The sequence below is a fragment of the Anarrhichthys ocellatus genome, unplaced genomic scaffold (genome assembly GCF_004355925.1).
Source record: "Anarrhichthys ocellatus isolate YVR2014 unplaced genomic scaffold, GSC_Weel_1.0 scaffold7, whole genome shotgun sequence".
In the NCBI taxonomy this organism is placed as follows: domain Eukaryota; kingdom Metazoa; phylum Chordata; class Actinopteri; order Perciformes; family Anarhichadidae; genus Anarrhichthys; species Anarrhichthys ocellatus.
The window spans coordinates 13,891-25,443 of NW_022280037.1; the positions used below are offsets into that span (position 1 = coordinate 13,891).

General features: G+C 40.1%; 1 protein-coding gene across 1 annotated transcript; it reads right to left on the bottom strand.

Moving 5' to 3' along the window:
- Positions 1–10: 10 nt before the first annotated feature.
- LOC116383719 (uncharacterized) lies at positions 11–4,447 on the bottom strand. The gene is made up of 7 exons (XM_031847770.1): positions 4,353–4,447; positions 3,271–3,422; positions 2,243–2,368; positions 1,921–1,948; positions 1,682–1,726; positions 1,258–1,396; positions 11–1,163 (listed from the first exon to the last, which is right to left on the bottom strand). Exons 1-7 carry the CDS (start codon positions 4,384–4,386, stop codon positions 1,076–1,078), a joined length of 612 nt encoding a protein of 203 aa, XP_031703630.1. The 5' UTR covers positions 4,387–4,447; the 3' UTR covers positions 11–1,075.
- Positions 4,448–11,553: the final 7,106 nt, after the last annotated feature.

Consider the following 11,553-nt stretch of genomic DNA (forward strand, 5'->3'; position numbering starts at 1 on the left):
GCACACGCACACGCACACACAATTTCTCTGTGCCGGGAATGACTGGAACATGTCTTCAGATGGACATTAAGAGGTATTACTGTAATGCTGCATTATGCTTCTCCTAACTTCCACAGCTTTGGTTCACATTAAAAACAATATGTGGAACATGGCAGGACCTGAGGGAGGTTACTGCATTGATTGTCTTTGGTCCTCAAAAGTGCACTTGAAGCAATGTGAGTCAGCCTGCTTCCTCGGCCACAAGAACTACTCAGAAGTTTGATCTCACCAAATAGGAGACTGATAAAAGGCCAAATGATTAGATTAGAATATTAATCCCCAGTGGGGAAACTCATTTGGCACCAAAAACTCATACGGACAACAATAGACACAGTACACAATGCACAACAGACAAAAAACACATTTGCAAAGAATAAATAAACCCAGAAAATGCTATATGAAACATGATTGACATCAGAAAGCTGCTACATCTAAAGGCGTTCATTAAAAAAAATCGAACTGCTGCTGGAACGAAAGACATTCTGAGTCATTCAGTAGAACACTGAGGCATCCTGAGTCTGTCACTAAATCAGCCTCTGAGTCCGTTAAAAACAGTGTAATGGATGGCCTTCAAAAGAAACAATCGTTTTTAACTTGGCCCTTGTTGACTTTTTCTACAGTGACTTCTAGTGAGTCCGGGGGAAGGCCAATCACTGAGCCAGCCTTTCTGATCATCTTACGATTTTTCCAATTTAATTTACTGTCCAGATGGACCCTACTGTATTTATATGACTGGACAATTTCCATCTGCTGACCCGCAATTATCACTGGGGAGACCTCCTCCTTCTTCCTTCTGAAATCAACAACCAACTCTTTGGTCTTTCCAGCATTTAGTTTTAAAGAATTTTCATCACACCAGATTTAGGAGGGAATCTTGTGTTTTGTTTCTAACGGGGGAAAGGTGGTTTCACCACACAGATTTTGTCCGAATGTTAAGAGTTGTGCTGCCGAAACATTGAGATAATCTAGTAACGAAAGCACACTGCTACTAAAGGAATGTAGGGAAGCATGGTTTAGTTCTCAGCAGTGTGTCTTTCTACGCGTTCCCCGCCTCCACTTCAGCTGGTCTTGGGTCACCCTCTTTTGCAGTCCCAGCAGTGTAATTGCATCTGGGTCGTCTCCAGCTGAATATCCAATCAACAAAAGTAGAGTATTACTCAAACCTTGCCGGATCAGTGCAATGCATCCCATTTATATACTGTGAATAAAAAAAAATACCTGGAGATGTTATCTTTGAATTTGTACCACAGGCAGACACTAAGGAGCACTGCCAGCAGGACAACAATGACACCAACAGCAACACCAACAGTAGCACCAACAGTAGGACCAACAGTAGCACCAACAGTAGCACCAATCTCTGTCAGGAGAAAAGAGTTTGACAGTTAATATTCCAAATGTTCATGTACTCTCTCGCGATAAATGGCATTTTCTTTTAGTTCACTACCATCTATGCATAATTGAAACAGGGCGCTATGTAGCCCTCTTACACTCACTAGACAATTTAAAGAGCATAAGCATTTGACTAAAAAAAAGAAAGAAAAGAATGTCTCATGCTTGGTCTGCAGCACACAAAGAGTGAGGGACTGAGTAGACAGCTGCTCGAGGATGTGATCTGATACACAGATTAAGGTAATGTCCCTACCTTTTTCTTTCAGAGACCTCAGGAGGGCATTTAAAGTGCAGTTGGCTGTAAAAAGACGACATCAGAACGTCAGATGCACTGAAATACACATTTCTCTTCAAAATAAATGTATGAAAACATTCACAATTAATATCTAAGGTACAACTGGATGGGACAATCTGACACAAGGTAAGAACAAAATGTTTGCAATGTTAATAATTTTAAATACCCTTCACAGACAGACAGGGAAAGATACTCACGCTCACAGAGAACCGTGTAACCGATCCCCTATGGAGAAGAAACAAAAGGGGCAAAACATTGAGTTTATTAGTGTCAGAAAGACGACATTTTCAAATCAATATCTTCACCTCTATGTTTTTAGTAGCTTTGATGTCAGAGTTATCACAGCTTATCCGTGGTGCCGTTATGTGATTCCCGAGAGGCATTAAACCTAACTCTTCAATCTCCTAAACAAACAATATTTGAACTTTTTCCATCACTCATATTTTCGCATAATAACAGCTTATCTAATGAGCCCCACGGAGTGCAGTGGTACTTTTTCGCATGGTAAACGTGTAGTACCTCTGAGAGGCAGTTCCGTCTGAAGGTGGTGTTGTTGAAGCATCCTGAGGTGATGAGATGGTTGATGCTGTAACTCACCACCACCGGCTCAGTCTCACTATTATCGTGATTTGCAAGCACGTGTTTCTAAAGTGAATATGGAGAGGAAAGAATTTAATAATAAACAACAAAAACCCTCAGGTACACATCCGGACGCGTGTTAGGTTTTTAAGAACAAAGGATGAAGGAGCCTGCAGGCCGCAGGTACTCTTCTGCTGCGAGCTTCTTACTGCGCACGCGCATCAGAAGAATGAGCTAGATCCGGTTCAAATTAAAACAATATTTAATGTACTACACAAAGTTCACTTACAAACTGAATTAACTATCAATAGTAATGTTCTCGAGAACAGAGACCACATACACGCATCTCACTCACAGGTCTGAATTCAGGTACTGAAAAACAAGAGCAGAAGTGGTCTGAGGAATGTTCTCTCGAACGTTGTCTTTTATATCCCCTGACAGTTGGAAAGTGACCGAACTGTCCTAAAACATGTGAATGATCCTCCGTTGATCAGTGATTGGCTCCATTTGAATCCTGTCCCCTCCCTGGATCGATCCTTTGTGGCAAACATCTTGAACTCCTCCTCTCTGACCTGCTGGTCAGTTGTCCTTCCCTCTGCTGCACCTCTGAAAAGGCTCACTCAAAAATGATCCCTTACTGACCCTCAAAACTATTCATACAGTGTTTTAATACCTTTAGTGACTATACTTCTATGATTTAATACATTCAATGAGTTAATATACTGTAACATATAATATCCTCTATAAGTGAGGATATTATAAACATAATACATTCCATATGGAAACATATTGTGACTAACATATTTATTATTGTGACACTTCTACTCACCACTAGGGGTGTTATTTAATCCTACTAATAATGCCTTTAATACTGAAATTCTCCACACCAGACATGTACGGACATGTCCGGAGGGCACAGTTTTATATTAATCCAAACAAGCTCAGCTATCACGCTGCAAGTAACTTACACCCCGTGCCCACGAGTAGTCGCAGTCTGATCCATTCACATCTGTGATGCGAGAGTCGTCTGAGATGTTGTACCGTGTTTGCTCAGGAACCAGTGAGTAAGACGAGGCGATGCAACTAATGCTCCACGCTCTTCCAAGCAGTAGAAAGTCATCTGGGGACAAATAGAAAAATACGTCACCAGAAGCAAGATTTGGTTACAAACTGCTCTTATCTAGGTCTGTGTCTGCAAATAACTATGAAACTGACAATGCAAACATGCACAGAGAGTAGTCCTAACACTGCTGTTCAGAAAGATAAACATCATGAATCCCTTTGTAGTCCCTTTAATATCTAGTACACAGTAACAAAGTCCATTTTCTTTGTCACGTGCTGTAGTTTTTTGCACCTTGTAAATCGCAAGTGTGCCGCGTTACATCAGAGTAGATCGTAGGGCGCGGAGTCACGTGTCGGCATTCTTCCGCATTCTCCCAATTCCCTCTTTGTCAACTCTGAAAGTTATTTAAGCTTACTACGCGCGGATGTAATCAGGTGAGTAACGGAAGTGATACGCGTCACTTTACGCAAGTGTGCACTTTACACAGCACGCGTTAGTGTTTTTATTTTCTCATCTCAACAACACGGACCGAGATGATGGCCATTGTTATTGAAGAACTATATCTATTTTTAGAGCCTCGACATAAAATAGCTATTGACATAGTATGAATACACTATAAAGAGGCGACATACATAGAAAACACTTAGAATGCTACAAAGACTCAGTCCTCCACAGCGCAAAACAGCGCTAAATCAACAATATCTTCCTAACTTTACCTAACCGCTAGAGTTACTTAGCTAGTTCCCGTCTTCGAGTGGCCGTGTTTAGCCAAAAGCAGTTTAAGAAGCCAGCCAGCAGAAATTTAAACAGATTAAAATATTCAATTTAATTAGGTTTCATATGTACTAACTTAGCTACTGACATTTTAGCCAGACATATGACACGCTTCCTTTCGTTCCGATGAGATAAACTGAGTACGTTAAAGCACTGATTCATTTGTTTGTTTCAAACAAATGAATCTTTAAAAAAATCAAAATAAATACTCACATGCAAAAAAAAAGCAGCACGCAACGACCTCCATCCTTGCCGGTTACAATTCCATTCCCATCTGAAAGCATGCTCAAGAAAACGCTGTAATTTAGGGGTTTCCTATTCCTTTTCACACCTTCAAAATAAAACGCATCAACGTTTATTTCACCTAAGGAAGGACAAGTGTTGTAGTTTGAGTATTACGTAATAGCAGGTGGACTATCAACTTTTATAGAGTCGAACAAACAACCATTGATGACTGGTAGTATATTAATTAAATTGGATTGCGTTGCAGAGGTTTTGGAAGAAGATTAGATTTATCGAATAGTTTCGCAGCATTCAGAGAACGACTGTATCAGCAAGACAACATGTAACTAAAATTAACAGTTCTTTAAATGCACATAAACTACATTGTGCATCAATCTGAGCGAAAGCACAGCCGTACCAGTTTGTTGGATTGTTTCAATCATTGACACATACACAGCAGCTTCAATGACTATAATTTCAAGCAAATTCCTGGTGTCCATACTAGTCTACAGCCCACTACATTATTTATCCTATTCCTATTTAAATAGTGTACTGAACTCGATTTCCTTATGAGCTTTAATTTGAAATATCTCTTAATTAAAGTAAAAATGTCTAATATTCAGTATGGGTGGAGTCAACGATGTCCCCAACACATACATGTCAGTCATTGTCTGGAATTATTGAGAAAAATATTTTTGTAGCACCTTAAATATTGTGATATTACCCATTTTTGTCCTGAACATATATGCATTAGCCGTTGTGTGGAATTATTGAGAAAAACATGTTTATTGCACCTTAAACATTTAAAGAATGTGCCATTTGAAGGTACAAATTCAGTTCAGAGTTTTTGCTTCGTAAAATATCTTAATTGGCCGTCAGTCAGGTATTATTAACTTCTAGCAACCCTCAAATCAAAGAATAAAGACACTTTACACACAATTTAGGTGTATTTTCCCTTTAACTCAGGAGATGCAGGTAGCATGTTTTATAGTTAATGTGAATATAATTAATTTAATCTCTTTTCATTATGCAATATGTATACTTTGTTGGCATCTTATTCTGAAAACCGGATGTTCGTCTGTAGAAAACCGGAAGTTGTCTCACGTTAATCTTTCCGCTAACTTTGCAAAGTTCTTCGCTCGCTCCCGATCTGTGCCGTTTACCGTAAGTTTCAGCGTAAATGTGCACTACAATTTAAGTGTCTGCTGAGTTGACCACGGAGATCTGAGTGTCTGCTGACTTGACCGCAGTGATCGGCGGAGGTAGTGCGGGTAGATCGCATGCCATTCAAAAAAAGTTAGATGTCCGCATTGCATTTGCCACTTGATTTTCTAACACACGGGTCACCACGTATGCGCGGTCAACCGCGCGAGCTACTGCAAAACTCCTGCGAGCTAATTAGTTAGCCTTCCAATTTATTTCTACTAAAGAAGCTAAAGCTGCAGCGCCATGATTTGGGAAACTTCCAAAACCTCGCGTCAGAACTGGAGACTCAACGGAAGGCGTGTGCGTAATTTGACAGTGCGCGCTACACAGAGCAGATTGACAAGTGTCTGTCAGAGTTTGACAAATGCTTTCGAGACTTTGCTTTACTCGAGCCAGTTGCTACACTTATGTGCTGCACATTTCGGGAAGATATTGAGGTTGATTCACTCGCATCAAAAATTGCAACGCTGTTTCACTTGAACTCGTCTGGAGTGGAGGATGAGATTTTGACACTACAAACTGACATTCAGCTGAAGTCCAGGGCTCATGGACAGTTTTCTCACAGAGGAAAAGTACCCAAACATGAGGAAATGTGATAGATAGATAGATAGATAGATAGATAGATAGATAGATAGATAGATAGATAGATATTCAGCATTTTTAATGTAGGTAGATCATTTTGACTTGGTCATTTTAAAAGTAGCTCGCAAGCCGAAAAAAGTGTGGGCACCCCTGACTTAAACCATGTAGGCCTACTACAGTTTGATTAGGAATCCTGGTAGCACTTTGTAATAAGAGTATAAATCACAAACTTGAGCAATGCATGACTCACAATGAGTTAATTTCAGACCCACGCATTTGCTCAGCCTCTCCGAAAACAGAACAGCACCTCTTCTCAGACAGACAGACAGACAGACAGACAGAGCGTGTCAATCAATCAATGCACTCACCATTCCTAAATCCAGAGCTGGTCGTTTTCAAACAGCTGGAGAAACAGATGTGTAGGTGGGGGAAACAGAGGAGGTGGCAGCAGTTGGTATTGGGGGTGTAGCACCAGTGTAAACAGCTGGAAACATTTATTCTGTCTTGATACTGGTCTGTTTCCAGCTCCAGAGAGTCAAAGTCCATTAAACCTCCTGAGCCGGGCCACTTGTCATCGCAACCATTATTATCAAATAGCTTTTACAATGGACCTTTATAATATAACATAATGGCAAAAAAATACCATTAAAAATAGATAACTCTACTGTTATCTTTGTACTGATACCAGTGATATTACCACAGCTAAACACTGACACATTACAGCTAGTACGTCTACTACAACGAAGGATGCCACTCATATCATTACTGCTACTACTCAGACATTAGATGGCTTACTCATTGAGCTGCATTGTTTTTGACTCAGCTGAACCACTAGTGGGTTTCCACATCACTTTGTTCACATGGTGAACCTCTTTAACCACTAATCTAAACTGTCTCTATGGTAAACTGTCTCTATTGACTGTAACAGACAGAAAGGGATGTCGGATGATCTAACCCCAACCCACAAGAAAAATATGCATCCTGTTGTTCACGCATTATTCTGCTGTTCACTGTTAATATATCTTGCTGACTTTGCTGCTACAAATCACACTGTCACTCTTGTCTTTCTGTTTTAACCTGAACTGCTCTCGTATAGTTTGTTTCATTTATATTCTCATTTTTATCTTACCTGTTTATGTTGGATTTGCACCGTACAGTTAACCTGTTTATTTATGATCCTTTGTGATGATGATTTATGATCCAGTGTATATTTTGTTTTTTGCACCTTAGTGATAATCTCAGTTGTTTATACTTAGTTTTATTTGCCCTCCAGATAAGCACTTTAGATTAGCCACAGCTTGTCCAACTGATTAGTTTGTTTGTAAATGGCGTGCATCATTTTAGCAGGACAATGTATGTGTCTGGTTATTTTTTCTCTATAAACTCAATCTACTTCCTGTTTACACCGGTGCCCACAAGCCCACATGCACGTCAATCGTCATATCATCTGTTTTCAGGCGTGGTTAGTCGGGAAGAAGATCATTTTGAAACTATGCTGAAACGCCCCTGTTGACAGAAACTCTGTTTTAAGATGAAGACGTGGTTGTAGCGGTAATCTTCCCTCCGTCCGGTGACGTAGTCAGTAGCACAACTAAAGGAGCATTTCAACATTGTTTTTACACAAATCACTGAACACATCTTATTAAGTCTAATATGGCTCTTACAGTGGTAGTGTGGATGTTTTGTTTACTCCCTGTCACTATATGACTACAGCTGAAATGTCACCAATATCACTGACACGTCTCATATTACTCTTTATACTGCCTGCATTCAATTTAAAGATCACCTCTAGATTAGTTTACTTAATTTAGTTTAAAAAAATAAAGGCTTGTTAATTATAAAGTACTTATGAATATCACTATGACTATTACAGTTGCTATTAGCATTTCTAAATGATACTGCTGCTTCCAGTAGAACCAGTTTGCTCTGCAGGGAAACTCACTTCAATGACTCAGTAATAGAAGCAACAGCCTTCAGGAGGGTCAACCCTCCCTCACCCTAACCCTTTGGCAATGTTCCCTAATATGCGCTTCTTGTTGTTCACGATGTAGTGCGAACAGGTATGGGCCTTGAAGTTTATTTCACTCAACTGTCTCATCATACGTGACATAAACCAGTGAAGAATTCTTGCCGACACTTTCATAGGGCTGATTTGACAAACAGTGGTGTTGACGCGCCAAAAAAACTATTACTGACCAGTTGCATATACATCATACATGCATATGCAATCTATGATTTATTCCCTAAATAGATCTTTATATCTATATGAGCATTCCCAGTGATGAGCCTCGGTACCCAGCTAGAAATATGTGATATTAATAAAGAAGACCTGTGAACTGCTGACCTCATGTGGCTGAACATCGTATCAAATACAAATCAAATGTATCAGCTAGCAAGAAAGTGTGAACTTAAAGAACAAGTCAGTCATAAAAGATGAGACTACGTAAACTGCTTTATCCAATGATTAGTTCATTATTTTAGCCGATTGTTGTAAATGACTGTAAAAGTAATAATTTGGAAAGAGTGTATTATGTTCCCTTTTGTTGCAAAACCAGCAAAATCATACTTAAATAAAATGAATGAGAAACAAAAAAGTACAACGTACTTACTCTAAGGGTGCATACAGAGAACGGGTGGCTCCGGTGACTCAACTAAAATCATAAAACTGATTTACGGAAGCTGACCTGTTGTAACAACAATGGGTGTTCTCAGGAAATGTGTCTCCGCCCGCTCAGCTCGGCAGCTTCTTGACGGGTGCCAAACTAGTACCGCTCGCCTGCCACAGTTGTGGCACCTGACTGACGCTTGCCGCTGAAGTGCCACTGACTGCCGCTGAAGTGCCACTGACTGCCACAGAGGTGCCAGTGCCACAAGAAGGATCTCGGCCCTGCTCCATTTCTATGTCTCAAAGGGGTTTTCTGGTGGTCCAGAGGTTCATACATTGATCTGTTGCTCATTCAAACATCTGGGGACAGAGGGCACATGCAGCTGTTTGCAACGCTTCTCGTCCACCTCTCTGTTCGGGATAACTGGCCAGGAACAGAACACACGTTAATACAAATAGACTTAACTATACAAGCCATTGTAATCCTTCAGTCAGCACCATAGATTGACATGCCGTAGGACAGTGAATGTGAAACTATGCCCAAATAAATATGACCCAATCACTGGGGAACCTCCCCCCACAAAAGACAAGACCTCCACAGTATCTCTGATATGGTGATACTGTGATATATTGTTGACTTATTTGGCTCATGGCACTTCTGATAGTAGTGCCAAGTAGTTAACAAAACATCAATGAAGAAGTGTTCTACTTTACAAAGCAATACCAACTGGCATTGAGCCTACAAGATCTGAGAGGCTCGTCAGTTGATGAGCTGATATCAGTAAGTGGTCCATGTCATAAGTAGGGAATGATTTCATTTTCTGTTGTTGAGAGACAGGAAGCAGACAGATCATTTACTTTGTTTCAAATCCAGGTCTGCAGGAGTCCATTGAGAAACTGAACAGAGGATCACCAGCTGTCAGCCAAGCTGTAGCCAGTAGCGGTCCAGCTGAGGAGACATCAGGCCACCGACAGGTCACCTGATGAGGGTGCACCTGTTAGAGGGAAGAAGAGCCAGCCGAATAAAAGAATGAAACTTTTTGAGCTGATGTCAATAAACAAATTCACTTTTTTCTTCCTGCACTTAACACCACGAGTGCCTGATTCATTCAACAACAACATAATAATAATACACAAACCTGAAACTCGGCATTTAAACAGCCACATAATGTATAACGCATTGAACACATTACTGACATTACCAACAACAAATGAGCAGCCTGGGGTCACATCTGGTGGGACATCTGGAGAGAGCTGCTGTTCTTGCAGCACAAACAGAGTTGAGGATTTCAGAGAGTTTGTCAATGGCAGACGATGAAAGAAGAACATTGTATGTTTGAATTCTTCAGTAAAACCAAGGAGAATTTTTTTTTTTTCCACTGAAGAAGGAACATTTCCATTGAGACAGGGAACAGAAAATGTAGTGGGAATAATAGTATACGGGTATGGATCATTTTAACTAGAGCTGCTACTAACAATTAAGTTTTCGTTATCAATTAATCTGCCAATCACAGAGCAAAGCCCACGGGCATCAATCTCAAACATCCAACGGGAAAAGCAGCAAACCCTCACATTAGAGAAGAGAACGTTTCACATTTTACTGAAAAAATAACTCATTTGATTGTTAGAGTACACTTGCTACAAAGTCAAAAGAGCAACGTGTTTTTAAGTCATGATCAATTGTTAAAATCTTTTCTGTCAGACATGCTGAATGGATTTTATGTGCCTTTAAAACTCGTCTTACACGGTGTTGCTCCACCAGTGCCAAGCAGCTTCAGCTTTTTGACTAACTTACACACTAGTGGTGAGAGCTTCAAACCAAAAGTGTCCGCTTGATCCATTTCAGAACAGACTGACTGCCAACGGAGTGGCTGCATAAAGACTAAAGATGCATCAATAAATATCACACACACAATTTTACTATTGTTGAATTTTATGTAAATTAATGAATTAAATTAAATTCATACATAAACAAATGCCAAAAAAATAACACTGGGAACCCTTCCCCGGAAACAACAAAAAAAAGTAAACTAGTCAATGCAACAATATAATTTAACGTACAGTGGTATAGTGCCGATAAAACACATTCAAACCCTTGGACTTCATGTTGTAGTTTTTCAACTATGAATCACAGATGATAAATGCAACCAGCCGACATGGTCAGAGGAGAGACTGCCGTGTAAAACAAAACCACTCCAAGTTGCTGTCCTGTCCATGAGCCTGAGTTGGGACTTACAGTATTTGAGGTTTCTACCATTTCTGGGGGAAACAAAATGAATCCACTGTGACTCTCAGTTAAAACAATAAAACATGAAAAGAGTGAATGGAGGCACTGTAAGCTTGAATAATGATACTTGACATTAAATTCCCTTACATTAAATATGTGCTTTTAAAAGTGGATGAATGCTGAGTGCGAAAATAGACTTTGCATTAGAAAAAAAAAAAAAAAAAGGGGGGGGGGGGGGGGGTATTGTTAATTTGTTGTCATCCATTCTTTGACCCAAACATACGTTCTTTTTTTTAAAGCTTTTGTTGCCCAATCAAAGGCTGAATCCTTGACGCACATAGGGAGGAACTTTGTTTCGTCCAATACTGGAACTGGTGCCTTGGTGACCTTCAACCAGTGACATCTCTAGGTAAATCAAATAGGAGAGCACCCTTGTTGAGCTTTACCTCACGTAACGACCTGTTCAAACCTCAACACATCATAGTTCTCATAGCTCACTGTGTACATTTATATAATGCGCGCGCGCACACACACACACACACACACACACACACACACACACACACACACAC

Excerpts from the sequence above, each read along its gene's own strand:
- LOC116383719 (XM_031847770.1), bottom strand. The coding sequence starts at position 4,386 with ATGGAGGTCGTTGCGTGCTGCTTTTTTTTTGCAT. Across the intron at positions 1,949-2,242 it reads GACGGAACTGCCTCTCAGAG|GGGATCGGTTACACGGTTCT; the intron begins GTACTACACGTT and ends TCTTCTCCATAG. Across the intron at positions 1,164-1,257 it reads TTCAAAGATAACATCTCCAG|CTGGAGACGACCCAGATGCA; the intron begins GTATTTTTTTTT and ends TTGGATATTCAG.